This window comes from Buteo buteo, chromosome 11, assembly GCF_964188355.1.
Source record: "Buteo buteo chromosome 11, bButBut1.hap1.1, whole genome shotgun sequence".
NCBI lineage: Eukaryota > Metazoa > Chordata > Aves > Accipitriformes > Accipitridae > Buteo > Buteo buteo.
In genome coordinates this window covers 40,356,669-40,383,963 of record NC_134181.1, presented here as the reverse complement: position 1 = coordinate 40,383,963, position 27,295 = coordinate 40,356,669, and the positions used below count along the sequence as shown (strand labels likewise).

At 45.3% G+C, this 27,295-nt stretch overlaps 1 protein-coding gene across 1 annotated transcript in view; it reads left to right on the top strand.

Annotated features, from left to right (window-relative positions):
• The first annotated feature begins 1,569 nt into the window (after positions 1-1,569).
• Positions 1,570-27,295, top strand: part of BICDL1 (BICD family like cargo adaptor 1) — a 46,840-nt gene continuing 21,114 nt past the window's right edge. The window contains exons 1-2 of the mRNA XM_075039645.1: positions 1,570-1,917; positions 6,624-6,839. Of these exons, the coding sequence (XP_074895746.1) occupies positions 1,570-1,917; positions 6,624-6,839 (564 nt within the window). The remainder of the gene's footprint in view (positions 1,918-6,623; positions 6,840-27,295) is intronic.

The following is a 27,295-nucleotide window of genomic DNA, read 5'->3' as shown; positions in this document are numbered from 1 at the left end:
TTTTAAAAGGGCCAATACTGTTCAAATCATCTGGCCTTATGGTGAGTCCCGCTTTCCAGCAATGTAAGCATCAGTTGATTGCAAGGACAAAAGAGCTAGCAAAATTGGTGCCTGAGGGAATTGCTGTGAGATAAAGAATGTGTCACCTCTGGGTCACCAGCGCAAAAGAAATCACAGTCATAATAGCCAACAGTTACCAACGGATGCTGGCAGGCAGCATGGCATGAGGTACCAGGTCTCTGCCTGGTCTTTGGACAGCAGGTGCTCACATTACAAAAAGCACCACTAGCATTAGCTGATGCTGCCAGGAAAAGGGCCAAGTATCGACAAGTCCTGCTAGCTGGGCTGTTGGGGCGTATCCCCACGAAAGGCTAAGTCCCAGTGGCAGATGGCCGGAGGGAAGTTTGCATTCCCATAATTCATGCTCTAACCAATACGAATAATCAGCAGCTCTCCAGGGCCCTGGGTCTGACGTGAGGCAGGAGCCAGCCCTGCTAGAAAACTGCATCAGCCATCAACTGTCCTAGCCAAAAACAACCTTGGACTGATGTGCTGGGGCAGCTGCATGCAGATTAACACAGTCTAAGTGAATCTTCTGTAGGAGGAAGGAAAGCAATCCCCATAGAAGCATGGTCTAAAGAGAAAAGCTGTAATATTCATCGTTTCTTTCTGCAGAACCTGGGAGTCAAAAGCACAGGTTTCCTTAAACATGCTATCGTTCAATCACTATTAAAGCCTCACTTGAAATTAAAGCATGATCAGACACTGAAAAAAAGCAGTCTTAGCAAATGTGACAAGACACAGTTTTACCCCACCTTACTCTGCCTCAGCCTCCCTCCTGTGGCAAGAAGGAAAGTGATGCCTGGATCTAAGGGGGGAGAAAGTCAACAAAACCAAAACTGAAAAACCAACCGGTCCTGCCGCCAACAGAGTCTCCTCCCAGAGAGGAAAGTGCTGTGAGCTGAATTGACTACAACTCCCAACGTTCACTAAGGCTGCTTTTAAGACAAATTTTATCCAGGAACATCCTAAATAATCCGAAATTGAAAGCAACCCCCAGTGGTTGTTGGAAGCTGTAGTCCGCTCTCCAGGGGTGAACTACCGAGTAGAAAGATCCCGAGAGCTCCTCTCGTAACCAAAAGAGCCCAGCTAGCGATCTGGAGGAGCAGGTAGCGAGCAGGAAGAAAGCGCCGTGCCCCTTCGGGGCCGCCGAGCTCCCTCCTTGGGCTTTTCAGGCCACGCCAATGTTTCGGGGGGATTTTTGGCCTGGGCCTGCAGCAGAAATAGCGAGACCTGATGGCAGCAGCCGGTTCCAGCAGGCACAGCAGGATCCGGGCACAGTTAAGAAGCACGAAACCTCCACGCACAAACACACGGCGTCCCCCCGCCCCGCGCTGCCCCGTCCCTGCGTCGCCGAACGCGGTGCGCGGGCGCTGCCGCCGCCGGGGCCCGACGCCGGGGGGGTTGGGAAGGCGGGGGCCGGGGGCGGCGGCGCTCCCCGCCCAGCAGCCGCAGCCGCGGGCCGGGCGCGGGGGGCGCAGCGGAGCGGCGGCGGCGGCGCGCAGGGCCATGTCGGCGCCGTGCCTGCGCCTGCCCGCCGCCGGGTCAGCACCGGCGGAGGCGGACAGCGCCGGCGGCATGGAGCCGCCCGCCGCCGCGGCCGCCGCCGGGGCCGCCGCGGCCGCCGCCCTGGAGCTGGCCCTGGAGGAGGAGTTGGCGCTGCTGGCCGCCGCCGGGGAACCGCCGGAGCCGCCGCCCGCCGCCGCCGCCCGCGACCCCGAGCTGCTTTCGCTGATCCGGCAGAAGGAGAAGGACCTGGTGCTGGCGGCGCGGCTGGGCAAGGCGCTGCTGGAGCGCAACCAGGACATGAGCCGCCAGTACGAGAGGATGCACAAGGAGCTCACCGACAAGCTGGAGGTGAGGCCCCGCCGCCCTCCTCCCTCCCTCCCCCCCCGGCCCGCAGCGCTCCGCAAGGGCCCCCGCTTCAGGGCCGCGGTCCCCGGGAGCCCCGCGGCGTGTCCCCGCGAAAAGCGGCCCCTTCCCCGCCAAATGCCGGGGGCGGCAGGCAGGCACGGGCCCTGCCGGGCAGCCCACGGAACTCCCTGTGGCCGTGATCGGGAAGAAAGGGGTCTAAGAAAACCCTCTTAGGCCTGGGGGAGGCAAATCTGCTGTTCTCCCCGCTCCCCGCCTGCGAGCTGCCGTATCGGCCCGGGGACGGGCTGCAGCACCTCGCTTCGAGAGGCTCCTGGGGGGGCCGTTCTGCCCCAGGACCCGGGTACCACCTGGGCAAGGAGATGTGCACTGTGCTCGGCTCATCTCTTAACGGAAGTGCCTCGGAAGTTAAATTTATACAGCAGGTACTGAGCTACAGAGCATATGTAACCCTTACGCTTAAGCTCTTGCAGCTAAGGCATTAGGCATGGCAGGAGATAAGCCCTAATGATACATCTCTCTTAGCTGGTTGCTCTGAAAAATACCTACAGGTATCTGGAGAGAGCTGTTTGCCAGGACCTCAGTGGATTGAGCTATCTATTGATTTTTAAGGATGAAATAGAGCTATTACAAAGAAAAAGACTTGTGCAGGCAGCTTTTTTTGGAACAACTCTCTTGCACAACTATGTAAGAGAGCCACTCTTACCCCCACTCTTCTTCTCAGAGATACTCTTGAAATTTTAATTCTCCCAGCAAGTAATACTGCTTAGAAGGCTGAGAAAAAGCCTCTCTCACCTTTCTGGACAGACTTTGAACAGTGCTGGATTAACATTCAAATTTCAAGTCACAGCCCTAGACCAGTTCTTTCTGCACAGTCCTGCATATTCCTGTGTTACTTCCTCACAGACATCTCTCAAGTTCAAGAGGATTTGTAAAATTACTGTATGGCCTTTGTTCTCCTGACAAAATTCCTCTCTATTATTAAACTTAGCACTTTACCCTAGCTGATCCCTTGCTCTTTGCAGGGAAGTCTCTCTGCATTTACTATTCTGATAGAAACAATAGCGAAGGTGACATTTGCTCTAATTGTTGTTTAGTGGCACTATTTATCAGATTAGAATTTCCCAGAGTATTAAAATTTGCCAGAGCAAATGTTTTCAGGTTGATCTTTAAGCAAGAACAGACGTATGAGGCATGCTGACGTGGTTTTCCTGATGAGTTGGAGTAGAACCTTTCCTTCCTTCTGTTAAAGGAAAAATGCACAAGTTCAGGTACTTGCTGAGCTGCCTGTTAGGGAGTTCAGGAGTCTCAAATACCACTCGCTGTTTGCAAAATTTAAAGATGAAAAGGAGAGAGGAAAAACTGTGACTTCATAGTACTTTAAATAACATCCCCCAAATGTTTACCTCTGCTCTTATGGGCCCATTCAGAAGGTGAATGAAGGGATGGTAAACACAACCAATTGTTTACATCTTTTCATCCCATTACTACTGCTCTAACTTTCCAGTTGAATAACAGACTGCTATTTTTCAGGCTACCCATCTGATAGGAGTTATTGTTATCTACTTAAGGGTCAGATTTTTTCCACTGCATTTGGCAGATCTAAGACGGTGATACTTCATACAAAAAATCAAACCTGAACATTAATCTTCTACAACACAAGCCTGGTAATCCTAGCCTCTGCCAATTAAATGTTGGCCTCCTCCTGTTGCCACTGAAATGAACAAAATTTCACAATAAACTTTTCAATTTTGGAGGAGCAGGGAGGAAGGACCCACATTTGTTACCTCCTTCCCTGTGCTAAGAACTTTCTGATGATGACTAGAAGCAAAGTCTCAGATGAGATCCTTGGTGGCAATTGCATTTGATACAGTGATATTTAAGTAGCATTTAGGAGAGATTTTCTCCCAGTTAACAGTTCAGAGTTGGTTACAAGAGCTCAGTGAAGCCTCTCCATTTCCCAGCAGCCAATGTGCTGGCATGCTCCTCTGGTGCTTTGCCTCAAGACTAAATATGTGCTAGTTTTGTGGGTTCATTACTGAAGTGCAGCATTCCTACCATACACCTACTCTGGCAACTCTTTCACTTCACAGCCTGAATTCAAATTAATTTCTAATCATGGAATTGAAGTCCTGTAATAAATTCTGATATGTGATCCTAGTCAGTTTTATCCTCTGTAAGGGATTAAAACAGCTAATACCTCCGTTCCTCTGACACAGAGAAGCTTGCCGTGTCCAAGCTGGGAAACTCCCCCTTGCTCTCATGTCTTTAAATGAGGACCAGCCCAGCTCAGTTAAGTTGAAGAGAAGCTGCTTGCAGAAGAAAACATCTTTTAGAAAGCTGTGCTGTGTAAAAATCAGTGAGCAGCTGGTGGATGGAGAGAGACTTGGAAAACAAGAAACTCCCCTACTGAGGACAGCAGTTTGCCCTGTCATCACTACATGCAAAAAAAACCCTATCCAGGTCTGCAGCCATGCAGGTGCTGGGGTGAGGGCAGGTGAGGGGAGACAGCTGCTGGGAGAGGAAGAGGCAGGAGGAATTGGTCAGCACGTCCAGTCTGGTTTATCCTCCCTCTTTGCAACAGCCTCTCTGTGCCCCACTGCACTGTTCTGGTTTCGCCATCACAACAGAATAAACTTGATATTCTTTGTCACCCTCTAACTCCAACCTGTGTGATGGCCATTTATTGGAGCTGTATATAGTGTGGATTTTCTTTTGCAGCAAAGGACTAAAGTGGTTTTTAAATGACTGACAAGGCTTATCTGTGGCTTCTAAATCACATTTGAGTATGTCTGGGGAACTTTGGCTGCAGTGCTACTCCTCAGTAGGCTGAAGTTTCATCTTCCATTTAGAGAAGGCCCTGGCTCTTTCTAAACGTTGCCTAGCAGTGAATGAGACAGAGCTATAAAAGACAGCATTTTTCAGTGTGCTGCTAAAAGTGAAATTGTGGCTGCTCCAGCCACACTCAGGCTACAAACAAGATTTTTTTGCAATGGTTGTCATGGGCCTGGTGCTGGGATCTCATGCCTGCCTATTGCATTAAAAATAATTGTAATAATACATAGCACTCTCATTTGCAAGGGGTGCTTACTCTTTTAGTGTCTGAAACACAGGGAAATACTTTTGCTTTGGACCAGTGTTTTTAATCAGCCTTCCCTTACATTTGAGAGTTTTCCAGAAAGTCCTAAATTTGCAGAAGGATTTGGAAGGACACAAGCAGGGTGCTGCTACACTGCACTGGAAGGAGCATAGGAAAGGATTTGGAGATAAGATCAAGAAAGAGAAAACGTGCATCTTCTGCAGAGCAAGAGGTGGAAGATTAGTGATAACGCAGGCTAGAGGGCTGCTGGATAAGTGGAGAGCTTTGACATTCAGACCTGCTCGGGAAGGTGGCAGAGATGCTGCAAGGGAGGCTGTGTGTCATCAGCAGTAGGCACCCAGGGGAAACAGCCACCTCACAGCCTGTGTTTCTAAAAAGCAACAAAAAGCCACTTCACATAAATGCAGTGCAATTTTCTTTTCCTCCTAGCAGGTTTATTTTCCCCTCCTATCATAAGTGGCATGAGGATTGCTCACTGGGGGATGATACCCTGGGAAAAATGGGCAGGCACTGCCAGTGCTGGGCCCAGTGGGTTTCCGTTCTTTGCTAAGATGCATTCCTAAAAGGCTGGTGAATCTGATAGAGTAGCAGCAGGTTATGCTGGGGGACAGAAGACAACGAACAAGGAGAGGGCTCCTGCTCTTCAGGTTTCCCTGCTAATCTTGGGACATGCCCATGTCCCAAATTTGTGACTGTTCTGCAAGTATGCACATGGCTTCGGTCACCAGGGGAAATTCAAGCTCAGGGTTTCAGAGCAGGGATTCTTTCAAATGGGCACAACATAAATCTGTTTTGACCTGATTTGCAGCTCTGTTTCAGTGAAGCCCTCATTTAACTAGGCCTGTAAAACATGCAAAAGTTCCACCAGGTTTGTGCTGTCCCTCGTTTTCCAGCCAGTCTTAAGCAGAGCAGAGTCTCCAGAACTGAGAGTGGTTTCTAAAAAAACCTGCAACCCAGAATATGCATGTATGGAATGTCTATAGAAACTACTTCATTGCATCCATTGCCATTCCAGAGCAGACTACATCAAACAATAGAGTTACTGTGCACTATCAAACTACCAGACAACTAATTAGGTCAGGAATAGAAGGAGCAAATGGGTAGATGATTCAACTCTTGTTCATAAGCCCCATATGACAAGAAAGATGCCTCATCTAGATTCCTCACCAGCAGTAAGGATACAGTTTGTGTAGTTTTGACTATAAAGGCAATTTTTAAAAGAATTATGCCACTGCCCACTGAAATATTGCTTTGGAGTAAAGCTAGGCTCTGCTAAATCAATTGGCCTGCCTGAACTATATATTCTGCATATTGACATGTGGCCTGCTTCACTCTTTTGGCAGTTGTTTCAGTAAAAATTCAATGTACTGATCTCCAGAGGCCAAGGACAGGCCAATTGCTGAAAATGGAAAGCAAGTTTAGTGCCAGTGACCTGCCCTGACATGGTCTTGCCACCTCCATGGCATTGTCACGCTCTAGTACCATTCTCTTTCCTGCACAAAAGGTTTCAGCCCTAAGCATAGAAGAGGAAAAAGCGGCAGTGTTCACTTTTTTCCTCCCTTCCTAACCTCATCTCCCCCCTGTTATCTAGCACCTAGAACAAGAGAAACATGAACTAAGGAGGCGATTTGAGAACAAAGAAGGAGAATGGGAAGGAAGGGTGTCTGAACTGGAAAGTGATGTGAAACAGCTGCAGGATGAGCTGGAAAGGCAGCAGGTTCACCTGCGTGAAGCTGACCGCGAGAAGACACGGGCCGTCCAGGAACTCTCCGAACAGAACCAAAGACTCCTGGACCAGCTCAGCAGGGTGAGTCACTGCATCATGGTGAGGGCAGGCACTCAGCCGCCTTTGTCATGGGAAAGGCTTGCAGCCCTGCTATGAACCAACTTTGGGGTAATTAAGTGGGAAAGCTTCCTCTTTAAGGAAAAAAAAAATGGTTCTGCATCTGGTCAGATTACATAGATGTCCCTATAAAACATGCTGTCTTTAAACTGAATTTTACACCTTTAAGGAGTACTGCATTTCACTGGTAAAAAAGTTATGTTTCTGGGTTGAGTGGTCATTTACTGCATAGATGTCTCGCAACTGGGTTTTTTATCCAAAACTGATTTAGAAAATCTGTTTCTAATTTACAAATAAGCTGAACAAATGTAGCACGCAAGAAAAAGGCTAATCTGTGACAGCGAGGTGAAAGGCTTTTTGCTGGCCTCCCTTTTTTGACATACATTGGCTATAATGTTGTAGAATTGAACATACCATGTCATTCTAAGACGGTGTGTCCCTACAGATAACTTCGCCATGGTCAGATGTGTGAGAACCTACTGAAATTCCTTGGAATGGCAAGTTTCAGAAAAGAGCTTAACTTGCCTCTGAATGAAAGAGGATTTATAGTGGGGCTGCTACAAATCAGCCTAATTGACCAAATACTTCCAAGCATGGGTTTCTTTCTGACAGCAAAAGACTTAACAGTTTCTGCCTTCTCCCCCAGAAGTTAACCTGTCTTCTAGAATGAAGAACCCTGGGTTTTTTCTCCCCACTGGACAGTTAGTACAAACCATAATTTTAATGCCTGAGAACACAGTTAATCCACCAGATGAAAGCTTTTTTTTCTCACCAGTTGCTTATCCCCAAAATAGCATAGAACAAAACCACACACCACAGACTCGCGTGGAAGAAGCCCATCTAATGTTGTAAGAGCACATTTCAGACTAGATTCTGTCAGGGCTGAGTCTCTGGGGCTGACACAGGGATTGCCTAAGGGAGGGTCCACCTCGACTAAAACACTAGGACCAGAAGACTCTGAAATGGGCCAAGTGTACAAGTCTCTTCACTTGTCTTTACTTGATCTGACTATGCAGTTTTCCTGTGCCTCTGGAGGTGAGAAGAGCAGGTCTTGGGTATAACACTGTACTGACACTTGAGGAAATCATTCCTCATTCTGCTACAGATTTTCTTGTCACGTACCAAAAAAGCCACTTAGTCTGTGGATTTGTTTTAACGGGCTTTAAAAAACAAAACAAAACCACAAAACAAAAAAAAACCCCAACTTCCTTAACTCAGGAACACTGCTAAGTTTATCCATCTTTTTAAAGCAATATCTCCCTAGAAGAGCTAGTGAAGATCTTTCACCTATTCTCTGAACAGAGCATATTTCACATACAACATGGATGAAAGATTCCACCCAAGCCCTTGCAGAGCTCCTGTATTTTGTCAGGTTTCTTACCCAGGGCTAAGAATTTGGCTCCCATCAGATTTGGTGACCCTTAATGATTTTCTGTGTATGCATGATTTCCATCACTGACTAGAAAATGTAATATTTGTTATGGTCCCAGCGTAAGCACAAACTGAAAGACAAGTCTAGGAGAGGAAAACCAGACAGCTTGCTTTGGGCTTTAAACCCATGGGATTATCCTGACGTGACACTCATGCTACAGGAGCCTCTCGCAGCCCAGATGCTCAGACAGCCGTTCAGCTAAACCTTGCGCAAAGGAACCACCAGGTTAGGTCTACCAGCATGCAATGTCCACGCATGGGTTTTGTTCCCTCAACTCCCTATTACTGCCAGAAATAGTCTTCATCCACCCACTTCAGAGCTGCAACATTCTGGGAAAAAGTTGAGTCTTGGTGCTGCCCTCCCTGCTCCAGCCCAGCCCTGCTCCCAGCTTGGAGAAGAGGACTGTTGTTCTCCAACGCAGACAAGGCAGACAGATAGAGACAGCTAACGCTTGCCGAGGCACAATTTGGTGCTCATTGAGTTTGTCACCTGGACAAAACTTGGTAGTGACTCAAATATAGAAGTGGATATAGCAAGGGTGTAAACAGTCTTCCTAGAGTCACGAGAATCTGGGCAAATTGAAACACAGTTGGGAGTGGTCTGTTGTCATTCACCCAGGGCTTTAGTTGAGGCTTTTTAAAATCTCAGCGTTATATTAGCACTTGATTACTGGGTGCTTAGTATTCTACGTTTGCTGCTCCATAGCGCAATCGCAGCCTTATTTGTCTGATCTCTAATTCTGAAGAGGTTATGCATGTAATCCTTGAGGCAATGGTAGTACTTAAACCCTGCACCCACATAGTTCTGGCTCCTGTTAACTACTTAGACTTTCAATAAAAAAAAAGGACAAATATAGCTGCATGGATGTGCTTGCCTACAACTGTATTGCCATAGGCTGGAGTTTTGCCAGGGATCATGAACTGAGCACTGGGAGAGGAAAAACCCTACAAAGAAGTGCTGTTAGAGCTGCTGTGAACTTTGAGGTGTTGCTGGTATCCTCCTTGCGTTCCTAGTTCTGTGTTTCACACCTGCATTTTGTGCCACAGTGGGTTGTCTGGGATGAGAGGGTTATGAGAAGTCTGGGATAAGGCAATGAAAGCCTTATTCAGAGCGTCAACTCTGCCCCATCTGACACTGTATACCCTATTAGAGGCTTCACTCACAGGGCAGAAATACAGGTTGCTCTCTGGTACAAGTCATTCTACACTAGTAGGTATTAGCTTTTAAATTTGAATTTCTACAGTTTTTAGCAATTAACACCTCGTGGCCCAATTTCACAATACTTGAGCATCTCTCTTCTGGGGAAGGTATTCCCTTGGCACTAGGCTCTATATGTCAAATGACAGTCTCGGCCTCATGAGCTACGAGCCCACATGGTCCTGCTTGCTCCTTATGGAATCCCTGGGCTTCAGCCCCTTTACCTCAAAGCAGGGCAGCATCCACTATCTCCTTCATCCTACCCCTCCTCCTTCCTGCTGCTGTGATATTCTTTCACCAACTAATTAAGCTTTAGGACATTTTTTTAACCCTGCCTTCCCCAGAGATGAAAGGCCAACCCAAGCACATATTTTTTTCATCTAAACCTGACACAAATGCTAACCAACCAAGCACACAGTCCCACACACCCACACAAGGATAGCAAAGGGACCTAGAAAGCTCTTCTTGCAATTAAAGCATGGGACTGAAAAAGTCCATCCTCAATTCTGGCAAAGACTGATAAGGAAAACTCAAAGATAGGGATTTTAAGTCTGTTCAGTCTCTAAAAATGGGGATAACTGTCTTGCCTCAGAGTTGCCAAGAGGCTAAAATAAGGTCTGTAAAATGATTTGAGGTCTTCAGATGAGATGATTATATAGGAGAACTTTACATATCTAATAATAGTAAGTAGGCTATAAGGAACTTTGCCTCCTCTTGAAATACAGCCTTTGGTGTGGTTCTGTGCTTTTTGCAGAACGGAGGTACTGCCCAGGGCCATAACAATATTAAACCATGGGGAAATTAGGTGGGCTGGACTGGGAGCTCATAGTGAAAGACATGATTCAGATGCCAAAGATCAAGTTTAAGAAGTCCACAGTAACCTTATTTTTTAATTTGCTAAGTGATGATTAAAATCCTGTCTGCATTTTGATTTGATTTCCCTTCCCCTGCCTCAGCACAGCAAAGCATGTAGTAACTCTCAGCAGTGTGCCCACACCAAGCTAAATGCTGATTTTACCTAGGAGAACTGCAGAGCACACTGCGAGGAGTATGCCAAGGTACATACCACTCACCATAAATGCTCAAAGATAAAGTATAGGAGTCAAAGTACAGTTTTGCCGAGAAAGTCAAGGCTTGATCACGTGTTCTGCTTCCATCTCCTTCAGTCTCTCCCATCTGTTTCAGTTTGCCATTTGGAAAAAAAAATCCTATGCTTTCTGTCCTTTTATGTTATAAAATTTGGAGGGAGTGGGTATAGGGAAAGGTCTCCTCTTACATGTGCCCACAGCACCTAACACAGCAAGAGTCCTGTCCCCACCTTTGGGCTTCTAGGAACTACTAATGCAAATAATAATAACAAGCAGCGCTCTTCCTATAATGAGGCAACATTACTACTTTGTCAGGAAGTGAATGAAAAAAGACTTTCACACTGTTTCTAGGTGGCTTCACCAGATGGCTTTCCCACACATTTCCTGCTACCAAGCTCTGGGCTCCTGTAACTGTTTGCTGCATGTAGCTTGGGCGAGGATATATCCTTCCCAATTCAGTTAGGCTTCTTGTATGGTACATAGAGCACAAGGAATTAATTTCACAATGTCAAGCTCAGGTAGTTTTTGCACTGAAAATCTGTTTTCAGTGGCAGGAAGAAGCGTATCATCTCGCACCGCTGAAATAGCTCTTTGTGTTTCGAAAGGAGTGCTCGGCTGCCACGGCATCCCTCAAAGGGGCCCTCAATCACCAAGTTCTTATATTCGCTCAGCATCTAGTGCCAACATACTGCTACAAAGAATGAGGTGTTTCACCAATCCCTCTGGTACAGCAAGAAAATGATCAGCCAGCCCACAAGTCTCCAAAGGAGCTTTTATTTGCTAGCCACAAACCCTTCCTTTCAGAAATATTTCAATTGAAGGAGTTTTGTTTCTAACTTCACACTGCAACATGCGGCGTAGCTTCAGAGGACTGGCAGGCACTGCCTGGTTTTGATTTGAGAGAAACATGTTTTCACTCAAAAATTAGCTGACCATATTATATTACCCTTTCCAAATCACTTTTACTTTAAATACATCCTTTTGTGGTCAACAACACACTTACAAGAGAGGCAGCTCTGTTGTCAATTATTGATTTGAAGAGATTTTTCTGAATGGTTGTTTGTTGGGTCTATCAGCATAGGAACAATATTCGTTTTAAGAAATCCAGACTAATAATTTTAAAAAGTTACTGGAACAAGAGTGCTGGGCAAGATTCACTGCTTTTGCCATGCTAGAGATCTGTAGCCATTACACTAGGAGCTAGCTTGTCTTTAATTTCTTATTTTATCTGTACAGATGCTTAATACAAGCCTCCTTATGTTTCTTGTTTATTAAGTTGTCTCCAAAAACCCAGCAGGGTGTATTGGGAAACTCCATGCTTACTTAGCACAGAGGCAAGTAAGTCAGGCTGAATTTAAGTACTGCTTCAGGGGTTTTATTTTTAAACAGAAGAGGATCCTGAGTGGACCTAGGCTCAAGAAGAGTTGCTTTGACTAGCCCCACATTTCAAGGTACAAATCAGTCACTACACTGAATTCTTTTTCACAAAAAGCCTCTACTTTTTGCTGTGGCTCAAAGGGTTTACTGGACCTATTCAGTACGGAGTAGCTTACTGTAAGGAACTCCATACTAATCTACTCAGTAGCGCATGGAGTCTTGCATAGCAAATCTTGATCTGCATCACCTGTGAGCAGTCTAAATTCAATGAAGGGGGGAGATTGCATGGGAAAAGGCAGCATTCCTTCCTGTTGAAGGGGCTCAAGTACCTGCTTTTCGTGGCAGCTTAGGTAGGGCTGCTCACTCCTTGGGGGTAGGCAGACAGCCCTTCCAGCATTGCTTTGTGCCTGGCATAAGGCACACTTATGTTGCACGTGGTGAGGTGAGAGGAAAGCAGATACCAGCACAAGACAGAGCCAAACACTGAAGCCAGCAAAACTCTCATTAACCACATCAAGCACCCTCCAGCTCCCCGCACCTCTGGAGCATCAGCAGATGCCAGCATCACATAACCAGATCCCTGATCGCCCAGTGAATACTGATAAGCACACATGCAGGAAAGGCTCCTTCTCACCAGATACTTCTCCCCTAGCAGAGTGCACTTGTTAATAATTCAGCTTCATGCCACATCAGGACTGGAGTGCCGAGGCTTTCTATGCTAAAGCTGTAAATATAGGACGTGACGGCAGCTGCGTGTTCTCGCCTGCAAAGTCCTTCAATGAAATGATTCAGTGCCCTAGAAGGTAATGAAGAAACATCTTGAGGCCACTGCTGAGTGGCACTCACCCACCATCCATCTGGAGGGAGGGAGACAGGCAGGAAGAAAGGCTCAATCCTCTGCTGAAAGTCTGGCCAAGCCTGCAGCACCCGTTAAGCCCATTTTAGGGCACCCAGAGCTTCAGGAGCCAACTGGAACAGGGCCATCTGGACACTAAGGCATAAATGCAGCAAACACCGAAGAAGTAATTTCAGCAAAGATGAGGGGGGCATCCCTACAGAGTTTGCCCAAAGATTTTGCACCCACCCATTTCATGCAAGATTTTTACCCTTGTATCCTTTGCTTTAAGTACCAGTGAGCACTGAGGGAATGGGCAGAAAGCAGTACACAGAATAAAACAGGGGTACACACTGCTACTGAACCACAGTGCAAAGCACTCTGTGTGGAAAGGGTTAAAAAATTACTATAAAGGCAAAAAAAATCATATTACTATTAAAGCAGCAGAATCACATAAGTAGCTGCTCATGGGAAAAAGGATAGCATCCATCGGTCCCAGGGGCTGGGTGGGACCCTCATCCTCCCTGGGGCAGTGGAGCAGGGACCCCGCCATCCCCAGGGACCCCTTGCTGGTTGCTAGGTGACAGCACACCACGGTCCCAGCTGGTGACGTTGCTGTAGCAACCGGGTGTGATTTCTCTGCTTGTAACGCCGTGACAGTCAGTGGACACGCAGGGAAACGCACCTGTGATGTCCGAGGCAGACAGGCGGGTGGGTGGGTGGGTGGCAGAGGCCTGTCTGCCACCCCCGTGGGCTCGGCTCGCTGCCGGGATGTGTCCCCGGCATCCGCCACTTCATGACCCCCCAGGTGCCTTTCCTTCCCCGTTCACTGGCAGTTTTTTCCCCAAAATCACCCTGGAGATCTCCCAGCCTAAGGCAGCCTGTTGTCCACACCACCCACAATGAGCTTTTGAGCCTGCTAGGGGAAAGGTAAACATTTTATTTCCTTGGTAAAAAGAGCCCCTTGTGAGCAGGTTGGTCAGCCCACACAAGGGTGACTCCACCAGGGTTTGGCACAATGCATCTCCCACTGTAAGTCCAGCTCAGGGAGCACAGCGCAACAGAAATTATTATCTGCCAGAGCCACTTAGCCTCCACCCTGCGTATGGCACATCTCACATCCTCAGAGGCTTGGGGTGCCTGAATGGAGCAACAGAGACTGGCCCCATGAGGGGCCAGACTCCCTACCCCCCACACCCTGGGCAGCACATCAGCAGGGAATAAGTGTCCAGAGCACTGTCTAGGACAAATATATGTAAGTGTTAAGCACCTAGTAGTCAGCCATACGCTGCTCTTCCCTGCACTTCAGCTGAACCCAGCTCACAGTCCAGCTTTCACCTCTAGAAAGTGGTTCTGGAAGAGATTTTGAAGGTTTCTGCAAGGCTTCTGCTTTGAGGCATTAGCAGCATCACTAAGCTGTGAACATCTGAAAACAGGAATCCAACGTGAAACTGAAGCTGAAGTTGTTCTGGGATGAGGAGATAAAAATCTGAATGAGTCCCTTCCTCCCCTCTTGCACTGCACAAAAAACTTCAAGTGGCTATTCTGTTTGGGTCCAGGTCTTTATGTTTATAGGAATGGTTTTATTATGCAGTAGCTCAGAGGTAGGACCATGTGGGCAGAAGAGATTTTTTCAAAATATTTCTGCTTATTCACACTTGCTGTAAACACTTCCTCCAGGAGAATCTAGAAAGTAGGACACAGAAGGTGTTTGCATCCAGCCACTGCGTTACCAGCTAGAACCAGAGCTAAACATGACTGAAGGCTTTGCAAATATCTACATAAGAAAAACCCAATTAAAAGCATTTGATCTTTAAAGAGCCATTCTGGGTTATAAAGTTTGTACACCTTATAATGAAAGTCTTTAAATTCCTTTTTTTTTTTCCAAGCAGGATTGCTTTTTCTAAATGCAATTTAGTAGACAACAGCTCAAGAGGGAGGTCTCTTCTACACTGACTTTTTTTGCCAGCTGTATTAGGTGCTCTGATTACCCATGAAATCATAAAGGCCCCTTGCAAAACAACCTAGAGCTTAATCAACATTTTGTTTAGAATGGCATTTAGCAAAGCCCAGTTTATTTTGAGAACAGGATGAGAAAGGCTCTCTTGCTGACTTATGATGGATGCTGCAATGCAATACAGAGCTGGCTTATGCCTGGCAGTACCACCCATGGGGATGGGAAATGCTATCATAGATGGTAACAAGCAGCAGTCCAGAGGTGAGAGTACAACAGGAAACAACTGACAGATTAGGACATAAATCAAGTGACCTGCATGACAGACTGACTGGGGTAAAAGGCTGCTCATAAGTAGGCCAAGAGAGCATTTCATTTGGAAGAGATACAGGTTGACAATATTTTCGTTAGGTATCCTGTATAAGCTCAGTTCTGTAGCTGCAGAGATTTGCACCAGATTTCCTTCATGGACAAGACCCCATCAGTGTCTAGGGTCAGGGGGTGGGGAGGGGACTGCCAAGATCAGAAGTGTTGGGAACATTTCCATTAACTGTTTTCACCATCTCCTAACTATTCTTCCCTGGAAGGTTCTAATGCTGAAGCATGTAAAGAACGCCTTTACAAGGAAGAATTACTTTGATAGTTTCAGCTGGGTTATGATTCTACCAAGATTAGCACAGTAATGCAGATCTGTAATAAATGTAGAGCTATAACAGAACAGTTACAAGATCTGGGGATATATGGGTGCCTAAAGCATCCAGCTCACTTGAATTTGCCCTTTAAATATCATTTACCAGTTCCACTCTGCAGTTCATCTGACCTAAAAAAAATATTTAAAAAATCTATTGTATTTTGTCTTTATTGCTTCTCCCTTCCCTTTTGTCCCTCAGTCTTTCTCCCCTCCTGGATACATCTCAAAAATCAGTTGAGGCTTAAGTTATCACTGGCCTCAGGCCGGTAGTTGTCTCCGCAAATTTGTTCCTTAAGCTGATGTGAGACCATGTTATCCCTCAGTTCCTTTGGGGTTAGTTTGGCCTCCGCTTTCAGTACACCAAGAGGGGAAAATTTAGCCTTGTGATTCCCTTGTTCTCTACATCCTTGGAAGTCTGTTCCTGAATCCACTTCCAGACTTGGCAGTTTTATAGTAACAGGGGTGCTCTTAGAAAGCTATTCCATTTGGCAACTATTTAGCATATGTTGTTCATGTTTATTTGTTGAACAAAGCACCCTTGTATTTGGTTGCCTACAAGCTCAGATCAAGGAAAACTGACATCTTCTGCAACTCAAGTACACACCAGCAGTTTTGTTGCTCACACCAGGACCAGGAGGCAGATACAAACCTTAAGACTTGCTAGAGGGAAGGGCCTATACTTACGGAAGAGGTCCATAGTCCCAGTAGCTTTTGCAGGTGAAATGTTTCAGGACCAAATAAACACCCACAAGTTTTAACAGAAGGGGACCTTTTGGAGAATTACTTGAAGAGTTCTCCTTTGTTTCTTTACTTGGTTAGCAAGTGGTTTGCATAGATTTTATTGCAACACCAGAAAACTGAGGCACTGAGAGACTAGGCAATAATTGTCAGTGTAAGGTGACAAACAAGACCCTAGTAAAGGAAAAATCTCCTCTCCACTTAGGCAGACTACACAAGAGTTTGAGCTTTTCTCCCAATCATACAGAATGGGGATGAATTGGGTTGTTTGTGGTTTTTTTTTAAAGTGTGTATTAGGAATTTAGTGAGCTATGTCCCATACTGTAAGTGTACCACCCCAAGAAAAAGCTAGTAGTCCAGACATTACTCCTTAATAGAGTTTAAACTTTATTCTCCATATCCCTTACATAGAGGACAATGTGTATAAGTTGCAGGATAAGAATTAGACTGGACATGAAGGGAAACATCCCAGATGTAAGGTTACCTGAGTAGGAGAACAAATGGCCCAGAGATTCTACAAGGTCTCCATCAAAGGAAGCTTTTTGGGAAATAGCCAAGTAGTCACCAGCTAGGCAGGGCTGGCCAATTTTTGCCTTGGCATGAGAAGAAATAGGCAAAGTTAAGTCTGAAAGAGGCCTTCTGAGGTTTCTCTATCTTTTATGCAGGCAAGACTTTCAGTAACATCAGGTCAAGTCTTCTTGCTGTTTATGAATATTGAAAGAAAGAGGCAGAGAAGCCTGAAGGAATACTCACAAGAAATAAGTGATCTCTAAGGCTTCGGAACAGACTTGCATTTTCACTCTATATGGGCATAAAGTAACTGAAGGGTGAAAACAAATGTAAACAGGGGACTATTCAGAGGCAGTTTCCAAACTTTGCTTGAACATGAGCTCTTGAACAGACTCAGGTAGTGAGGGAGTCACACTTTCCAGCAGATTTCTGTTTAGATGAAGCCAAATGAGAAAGCCCCAAATGACCGTGTTTGTTCAAAAGAGATTGTTTGTAGACTTTAGCAGTGTGATATTTGTCCAAATAACATCTATTGATCAGCTATGAAGTTGCAAAGGGATTTGCTAACTCAAATTATTTCTGTGGTTTTTGCCTCTATTCCAGCGAGATTTATTTCCCTAGGCTTTACTGGATGTTGTACTTCACTTTGTGCACAAATTCTTCCTAAATGTTGTGCTTCTTACTGTTTATTTCCCTCTCCACCTTAGCACAAGGGACCAGACATCTTAGTGAAGGCTAACTAATAAATATTCAAAGCTTTAAGAGCTCAAGGCAAATGCTTATGAAATTGATGATATCATTAATACTACCTCTTCCTGGGGGCCTTTCTGTGCCTGAAGCACTGGTGCCATGGGCACAGGCCCTCACCCTGCAGAGCTGCAAAGAGGGGTCTCCCAGTCTTGGGCTGCTTTACCAACCTCTGCTGCAAGAAACTGCTACCCCCAGATCTGCTGAGCTACCCCATATTCATCTCAGTCAAGGCAAGACAGCCCAAAAAGCCGCTATTCAACCTGCTCAGGCTTATCTGGCTTGTTTTCATGGTATGGAGGAATAAGCCCAGAGGGAGAGGTGAAAAGGATCATACACACTTGGGAACGGCATTTTTTTTTTTTTCCCTGCCAGATGCAATTGCATATCACTGGTGCTTTTAAAGCTAAGTAAACACAGGCACCTCAAGATCTCCTGGGCAGCACCCTGCCTTCACATGGAGCCCATGCTGGACACAGACCCCAAAACAAGCAAATAGAGAATGGTGCCATCTAAGAGCAGAACTGGAGGCAGGCAGAAACATTACTCACAAGCAATTTTCTTGGCTGGCTGGAATAGACAGGCCAAGCACCATTTTACATTGAACCCCTTAGAGGGGGGGCAGGTGCCACTACAGAAACCTCTACTGAGATTGTAGCCACCGATTTGTACAATCTAAAACAACTCTTCAAAACCCACCTACAGAGGATTAACAGGTTGATTTACTTAATATCAAGAGGCCTCCTCCATTCCAAGCATTATCCAACCCAGTATCTCAGAGCTGCTTACCGAGATTAACTCTGGCACCATGAGACACAGCCCAGCAGCTGCAGGCTGGCTCTCAGCAGCTCCTTCCTTTCAAAGGAGTCATTTGCATCAGGCTTTCAAAACTTGGGAAATTCTTTCTGTCTTCTCATCCTTCATAATCTTCCATCAGGAGACAGTACCACAGACTAAGAAGGTCAAGTTGGGGGAGAGGGAAGGAGACAGGCAGCCTTTCTCCCTTCACTACAGGTCACTGCCTCACCTCAACACAGGAAGGGACGACTTGCCCAGTGTGGGACAGTTCCAGACCACACAGCTTTAGCACTCCTGGTCCCAGGCACAGGCCTCCTCCATCAATCTCTGCCCCTTCTCATGGCCAGGGAGCACACTGCCAAGAAAATATTTTGCTGTGAAACAGATGATGCAGAAGCCTTTCCAAGTATGAACTTGTTCAAATGAATATATTAGCTCTCCTGCTTCTTTTAATCTCCCTGAGCAGAGCTATAAGCCACCCCAGGTCAGGGAAAATGGCCTAATTGACCAAAATGCCTGTTCAGACCCACATAACAAGTAGCCCATGATGTTAACCCTTCCCACAGCTCAGGAAATGTGACAGAAACACCCAGAGCCAGCTGGCCATGGTGCAACTGGGCTCACCCTGGGGACAGGGAAGGAGAAAACAGCTGGTTATGCTGGAAAACCATTGCCAAAGCACATACACATCTATGCCTATATATACATATACACCCCCTCCACTCTTCCTTCCCCTCACATCACTTAGCATACAAGACATTTGCATGAGGCACCTGCTAGTATTTCAAGCATGTGAAGCAGACAGTTTTCATTAAGCCTGTGTCAGCACCACAGACCAAAACGGCTTGTTTACACTTACACAGTCTGCTGATGCCGCAGAGTGCAGACAGATGGGCAGCCATCTCGCAACACCGCAAAAGCCTTGTCTGCCCCTTTGTGCAACAGTGGATGAGGCCACTGCAGGAAAAATTGGAAACGTGATGGCCAAGTTGCTGCTGCTTTAATATCACAGGGAATTTTTTTGCTTGTGTACCAACAGCCTCCCATATTCACCACAGAAGAGGCAGCACTTCAAAGGCACTCAATCACTTTTTGGTGCATTCCACCAGCATCGTTAGGCAAATGTCCATAAATACCCTTCTCACATATCTTGTCTCACTGAGATTATCCTTGTCTCCTTGGCAACTGTCAGATGATGTATAATGCTAGTGGGGATTAGCCCCAATGAGCCTTATAACCCTTGTGTAAATTTCTGCTCTATGAAGAGACCTGGCCAAAAGCTCTTCTTTCCTGGTAACATTAAAATGTTGCCATAAACAGTATTAAATCCAAGAACCTTTCAGTAAACCTGAGTAAGGATGAAAACTAATGTGGAGCTTTTTAATTGGTAGTATTTGTCTTGTCCTCCAAACAAATAAGTTTGAGACATGTAGATATACTTGGCATTTCACAGCTTGACAAGTAAAGCTGTATTTTGAATCAGTACTTAAGAGAAGGCTTGTGCTGAAAACTTGGGCTCTAATATCTTTATCTCCTTTGTCCCTTGGTGCCAGGGGGATCACACTGGGAAATTCTAAATCCCCACAAGAGCTTAACAAATTTATGCTATGCTTTAACCTATTAATTTCTGAAAACTAGCCTGGATTCAGGTCAACACTTGAAATCCATGTGCATACTCTGTCTGACACCAGTTGTAGTGAGACTTTCTGCCTTTGAGCAAGCAGCTATGGGCTACGCCCTCATGCCCCGCTGCTCGGACATGATCAAAGCATCAAGTCAAGGAGGTACAGCCCCAACACCACAAGCTTTCTGCAAGTGGAGCATTTCGCTGCTCCATACCATGTTTGGGCTTGGTGAGGAAGAAGTTGTTTGTCTCTTTGTACCCCATTTGGCCTGCCTGGGCACCCAGAGCAGGCTTTTACCACGCATGGTGCTAACATCACAGAGATGAGACCTGTCCCCACGTAGGAAATGCAGAGTATGCCAGTGCAGGGAGCCAAGCAGCACTGCATTATACAGAAGCGTTAAGGGTTGAAGTATCTAAGTGATAACAAACAGCCTGTGGTGCACAAGTGACACATTTAAACTACTTCTTCCTTCTTCGGTCCATTTGAGTCTTTATAATGTCCCAGCTTGGGGACATCTGCTCTAACTCAACAGGACAAAAAAAATATCTTTGAGCAGAGCCAAGGAAAGGAGGCTAAAAGAAGCACCAGCCTCAGCAGCAAAACGAAAACCAGGCACACTACAGCAGAAATAAAACTATTTCTGTAATTAAGCAAACAAATCTCTAGCACAGCATTGTGTCTATATATGAATTCAACAATGTGCCATAGCTGATACCCATTAGACTAATCAACTGGAGACAGCTGAGAGAAAGGAAGGGAAAAAATGTCTCCAAGATTGTTGCAGGAGGTAGGTCACAAAACAGCCAAGCCAAGGGGTGACGGGGAAGCCAGTGTAGGCAGGGTAGTGACAGGCAAAAGAAAATCTAAGTCTTGGCACAAGCTGGTTAGCAATGATGCAACATGATTTTGTTGCATGTTTCTGTAGACCTGTTTGCTCCCCAGCCATCTGCCAACTGCAGCGCACACCTCATCACGTGCGAGACACAAGGGGAAAAAGGGGTCAGTGGCTTAAGGCAGGTGATTTTTAGCACAGATAGGATAAAAGTCTTCCTAACTCACATGCCTATGTACTAGCAGAAGTTTTTAAGAGACACCATTTTAGACACACCTGCACACAGCAAACACTCATTAGATTTAGGATTGCTACCACAGGCTTCTGCACATAGGAGAATTCAGCTACAGCAGCAGGGGGAATAAAAACTGCTGGAAGCTGAATACCATGATCTCCTCTGTCACAGGTCACATTATTCTTGCTTTTGGGCAGCAAGAGGAAAAGAAAGTTAATAATTTAGAAGCAGTGATGCTAGGGAAGATCCCAGTTTAAAATCCTACTATAGTAGCATAAGAATTGGAGCAGTAGATCAGCCTGTGCTCAAGTGCAGGATAATCCGCACACACTTGTGCAAGACAGCCGTCTCTGCTGAAGATAAAGTGATAAAAGAACATAACTGGAAAGCAATGAAAGTTGCCACAGTTAAAGTACGACCACACCGGAACAGGGCTTTCAAAATGAAGCACACTCCAACAGCTCAGTTAACTTGTCAGAGAGACTTTGAAGCAGAAGAACAGCCGCTGCCACATCGCTTTAGTTGTGTTTTACTTGGTGTACTTTAGCTGGTCTCCTGTTACCTAGTTATGGCCAGAAAGCTCATACACAGGATACATGACACTCATCAGTACTGACATTTAAAAGCACCAGAGCCAAAACAAATAGCATTTTCCCCATCCACCCCACTCTCTCCCAAAGGGCACCCATAGGCCTTTACACACTCTGCCCCTCCAAGACAAATCACTGAGGGTGAAATGGGGAATTTTGGTGAAAGAGGGAAGCATGTTCCCCTTTCTCTGGTCACAAGAGCTTTATCAAGGATGCTACTTCTTTCCAGGCAAAGCCTCAGCCATCAAACCTTCAGCCACCAGGGGGAAGGAAAAACAAGATCTTCTCAACATCAGACACATAGGACAGGCTGCTAATTCTCACAGCATCTGTCAGTACAATATTTCCCAATCTAAGATCTCACACAGTGCTTACAGGTCTCCGCACCCCAGTGTTGGTTTGCAGGCAGCCTCATGGCTTGGTTGCACAAAAACCCAGGCTGCAGATCACCTCCAGTCCCCATGTCTGCCTGGCACCTGCTTTCTGCTGCATGCCCCAGCCGAGGCTCACTGCAAGCTTGCTGTGTCTGCATGGGGTCAGTTGTCAGAAAGCAACAGCCTCAGTGCCAAAAAAACCCCGCAGTTTGAATGATTCTTACCCCTCTAAGCAGCATCTCAGACTGCAGGCGGAAAGGGCTTGTGATTCAATGATGCCTGACCTACATTTGCAAAACCTTGGCTATAGGTACAAGTCTAAGTATAGCATGTGTGTGCCAAATTTGCTGCCCACAGCCAAGCACAGAGCCTTTGTCTGCAATGCTTTCAGCAGACTCCAGTTCACATGCAGCTTCTCGAATACAGCTGTTGGGATGTTGCTACAACAGGTGGGTTTTTCCCCCTTCTGACAGCACTCCACCTCTACTCCATCAGAAAAGTAACTGAATACATGAAAGAAGGGTGTGACTGAGTTGGCTTCCCCCATACAGGGCTATCCATGCTTTACCTTAAGCGATATTCACAGATGCACCAAAGCCTGAAGCTCATAGAGGCGCTTTTTCCAGTGCCTGATAATGCATTCCCCTGCATGTATATGATTTGGCAGAGCATAGTATATTTTATATACCATCTTACAGTATGTGCTGCACCCACCTTGTTTTTCAGCTGAGTTTGCTGTCCGCATCTACTTGCTTTATTTTTTATTTTCAAGCACAGCTTTTTGTAGGACTTAAAGTACCAAAATGCCAGTGAGTTTGCCAAAAGCTGTTATTTAAATAAAATCATGCAAGAACTTTTTAAAAGCTAGGTTGTAGGAGGACAAGGCTCCAAGGAAAGTTCCACATTCTTGTTTCCGGACCCTCCCATCATCCAGAGACTGGCCACAGCAACACCCGTGCAGTCTCTTCAGGGGAGCGCCACACCTGCCAGGTTGACACATGCATAAGATCTGGCCACTTACAGAAGTGCTCAGCAGCTTCCCAAAAGCTGGGTTACAGCTGTTGTTCAGAAAACTTGCCCTGAACTTGGAATACACCTGCTGTGGCTTAATTTAGCAGTTCTGGCTCATGCTAGAAGTTACTATTACATACTTGCTGCTACATACTGCTATTGAGGTGCAGACTGCTCTGAAGGCCAAGCCCCTGCCCTGAGGATCTACGACTTAAAGACCTAATCCCCTTAGCACTTACGTCTGTGGCACTGCACAAAAGGTAAACAAGTTCTTCTGTGTTCAAGCATCTGCTGCACTGAGTCATAAGCTGAACCTTAGTGGAAACAGCAAAGCTGGGCTGAGAGGAGGCAAGTGTTCACGTACTTACTACATACAGTAATGTACAAAATATAGATCTGTATTCAACTTCAGCAGATCAGAGTGCTCAGATGTTATTACTAACACATTGTAATTATCTTTTGTCAGCAGTCACTAAGAGCAAGGTCTGCCTTGTGCTCAAAGTCTGCTCCAAAGACCTTATGCTCTAAATAGATCTTTTCATGCTGCCAACAAGGGAGAACAATTCAGGAATAGCTGGAGGCTGCTGAAGTACAGGAAGAAGTATTGCTAAGTTAAATGGTATCTCTAGAAGCTTTTTGTCTGCAGGTATCCAGCACAGTTCTGTTGTGTTTAGAATGACGGATCAAATACTCGCTGACCAAGAAATACTTTTAAGTGAAATGTTACCTAACAGCTCCAGAACAATACTTCAGGAAAGTAGATTTGGACTTTTTTATTTAAGCATTGCAATTGTGACATGCTGCCATGTGGGTTTTGTTTTTTTCCCCAAACTTTGTGATGGACTTGCACATTTTTATGGCACTCACCTTTCATTTATGACCCTACTGCACCTATCAGAGATAAAAACGTTGAGTGAAGAGAAAGCTTTAATGGAATGGTTTGAAACCATTTTGAGGCCAATATTCACTATAGGGTTTGGGTTTCCTTATTTTTCTACAGAAAGCAGCCACAAGTTTTACTGCATATGCTATAAGAAATAAGCCTTCTGCACAGAACCTCTATCTTGCTCTAGTCAAGCCAAATTTTAAAAAAAAACAACAAAACAAAACTTCATAGCTCTTCCTCATCTGGGTTTTGAAATAAATTCATCAAGTTGTGAAAGAAATGAGCGAACACATCAGTACTGTTTTTAAGAAACAGCCTGATGGAAATGATTGGGAGTCAGACTTTGCAGGGGTTTAAAAGCTAATAAAACATCTCCCAGGTCAATCAACCATAAAGTTTGAATATACATCTACATTTTATAAAATATTTTCTCTCTTCCTGTTTGAAGGCTTCCTGAGACACATTAATATATTTTAAGCCAACTCCTTTAATTTTGCCCCACCTTTTTTGGGCATCTACTCATTTCCCACATATGGGAATGGACACGAGTATTTTCGTGCACTCAGACATGTTTGTAAGTGCAAGTTTGAGCATCAGGTCTACATACAATGGAAAGCTTTTGGTTTGTATATTACTACTAAATCCTAAAAAGAGGATACTCTGAGCTTAACAGGGTGTATAGATGAAGATTTAAAGAGCAGGTAGAGCTGCTAGCCTGCCATCACATATTAGATATCCCCAAAAGAACTCAGCTAATTTTCTTTGAAATAAAGGAGATAAGAGTGCTTAAAGTCAGAGTAAGAGACTGCAAGAACCTTAATTGCCTTTTGCTTCCAGGCACAGACATTTGAGTTTGAACACCTCCAGGTTTAAAGTTTTAGACTAAAACAATTCATAAAAAAATAAATTTAAGCATGGAGATTGGCTTTTCTGCCTTCTGGCTACCAGGGGAAGACAGCAAAGCCTCTCAGAGCAGGAGAGTATGTTATGTTTCTCTTTGCCTCCACCATCATAAGCTTCCGTTTCTTTTTTCAAAAGGTTTTAATGACCAGGTTAAGGCTTCATATTTCCAGTTCAGCTATTTCCAAACTGGTCAGGCATTTTATATTTCCTCAGGCTCTCATCTGACCCACACTTATGGCTCACTAGAAATTTTCTGAAAGAAATATTTTTCATCCTTTAGCTCAAATAGAAAAGTCAGTCTGAGCTCAAAAAATCTGGATTAAAAACCCACATCAAAGGTAACTTGGCTAAAATGTTCTATCAAGATAAAATATGCCTTTTGTCAGGGAAAATAACTTATTCATGGAAATTATGCATTAGAAGTTATCTAGGAGAGCAGACCACTGAACCTACTGATGCCAAACACAGGCCATACAGCTTTCAAACTGTACCAGTTAGCTCTGCTAAGCCAAGGCAAAACTTTAGAAACTGCAGTTGCACACACAGGTGTCAGGGGACAACAGACTTTATAACCTGAAGGTCCTAGACCCCCTTGTGACACACTGGGCCTAAGCTGTGCTCCACTGAAATTAATGTGATGGTTCCTCTCAGCCCCACTTTAGCATCACCAGACTTGATTATTTAAGCCATAAGCCTTTTTGCTTCCATTTACAAATAGGTAACTAAAGTGCAGAGGAACAAATGCTTCATTCAAGGTCATATGCAGCATCTACACAGAAGTCTAAGAGCCTGCTAGTGTTACACTTTTTTACCCTATTCCTTCTCAACAACCAGAAGCCAAGTAACTGCCAACAAGCCCCATATTCGGCTCTCCATTCAGAGCCCTACAACAAACACCAGCCCTGGGAGCCACTAAGCAAAGCTGTCTCATCTCCCACACTTCTTCTGCAAGCAGAATTTGCATACAGAGAGCAAGAGCCACTGCATGCGCTACTTAGCATTGCATGTCCTCCAAGCACACTTTGTCCTCTGAGTTGTCTCCAGTGCTAATTTATTGCAGCATTCAAAGCAGCGGGCCTCCAGCAGTCCCTCCCACAGGAAGCAGGCTGACTCATTTTTCCACACACTGTACTTTCCTCTCCACAAGAGCCAAATGCTTAGGTCAAGAATAAACCACAAAAAAGGGAGGCTTGTGTTTAAGCACCTTCTAAAACGTGTGCACAACCCACATCCACTTATGAAGCTATTTCTTTCATTCAAACAATGAACCTAGCAACATTGCACCCAGCTAGAGTTGCCCCCATATGGCACACAACTGTCTTTACTTCTGCTCTGAACAGCAGTTCCTAATCCTGTAAGATGATTTAGTCTAAGCTAATGGTTTTTGGCCTCAGCCAAACAGTTATCTGAGCACTTACTGAAAAACAAGATGAAGACCACCATTTTGCATTCATTTCCCTAAGCTCTTTGCCAAAGCATTCAGATGTTTGCCTTGCCAACTGGTTCTCATACATCAGCTAGCCTTATAGGAAGGAGAAAAAAAAAAAAAGAAAAATTACATTGCCAGAAAAACCCTGACCATCTACTCTTTCACGCTTTGCTTAGCGATGCGGCAAAAGTTCACTATCCCTACTAAAAGGATTTTTCAAGGACGCTTGGAAAGAAAAAAGTAGCAGTACCTTAATGTGTCTGAGTACTAACAGCAGTTATCTCCAGCAGCACTTCTAGCCCTCCAGCCATGAGAAACATGGGAAGCAATGAAAGTCAGCCAATGCAAGTACTTCACCCCCAAAACAGGCAATCAAGCTTCAGGCGGAGCAGGCTCAGGTTTTGTGGAGGTTTCCACCATGGAGCTAAACATCTCCACACTAACAACACTTCTCCACCTCAACGGGCAGGTACAAACCCAGCCCCACACAGGAAAAAAAAGCCAGCTGCTCCCTATTCTCTCTTATAGCCAGCTCCCCCACTGGCCTCTGCCTCTCAGGTGTGAGGCATCTGAGCTGATGCAGCATTAACTCATTGCCATCCACAAGAGCCCACTGCATGACTGGGGTGTGTTGAGAGGAAACTACTCACATTCTTTGTTTGTTTTATTTTAAAACTCAGGTAAATAGGAGTGAGGTCAAAGGACACACTAAGCATTTCCTTCTTGTCCTACAGAAGGGAAAGGGAACGGATCTGCAGCAAAGAATTCTCTACTTTCACACAAGCAATAAAGTATCATATTTCCAAAATGTCACAACTGTGGAAGTAGTGTGGATCTTAGCATAAGGTGCCACTGCTGTCCTTTGTCTCACAGAATCCTCTCAGACTCAGTTTAATGCTACAGCCATGAGGCTTTTCCCATCAGTAATATGTCCCAAGCCTGATGCTTGTAAAAGAGTAATTCTAGTGCCTCTTCTCCTTTATTCAGGCTCCTTGCTTTGGCAACTAAGGATCCTCACTCTTTAGATCTTTGATTCCCTTTTTTCTTGACAGGTCCATTTTGTGCTAAAAAAATGCTCATTTATTTCCTTTTTTGTCCACCTGCTCTGTTGTCAGTATAGGACTCCCTCAATCAACCTAGCTGGCCTGCGCTCTGCAATGTCAGC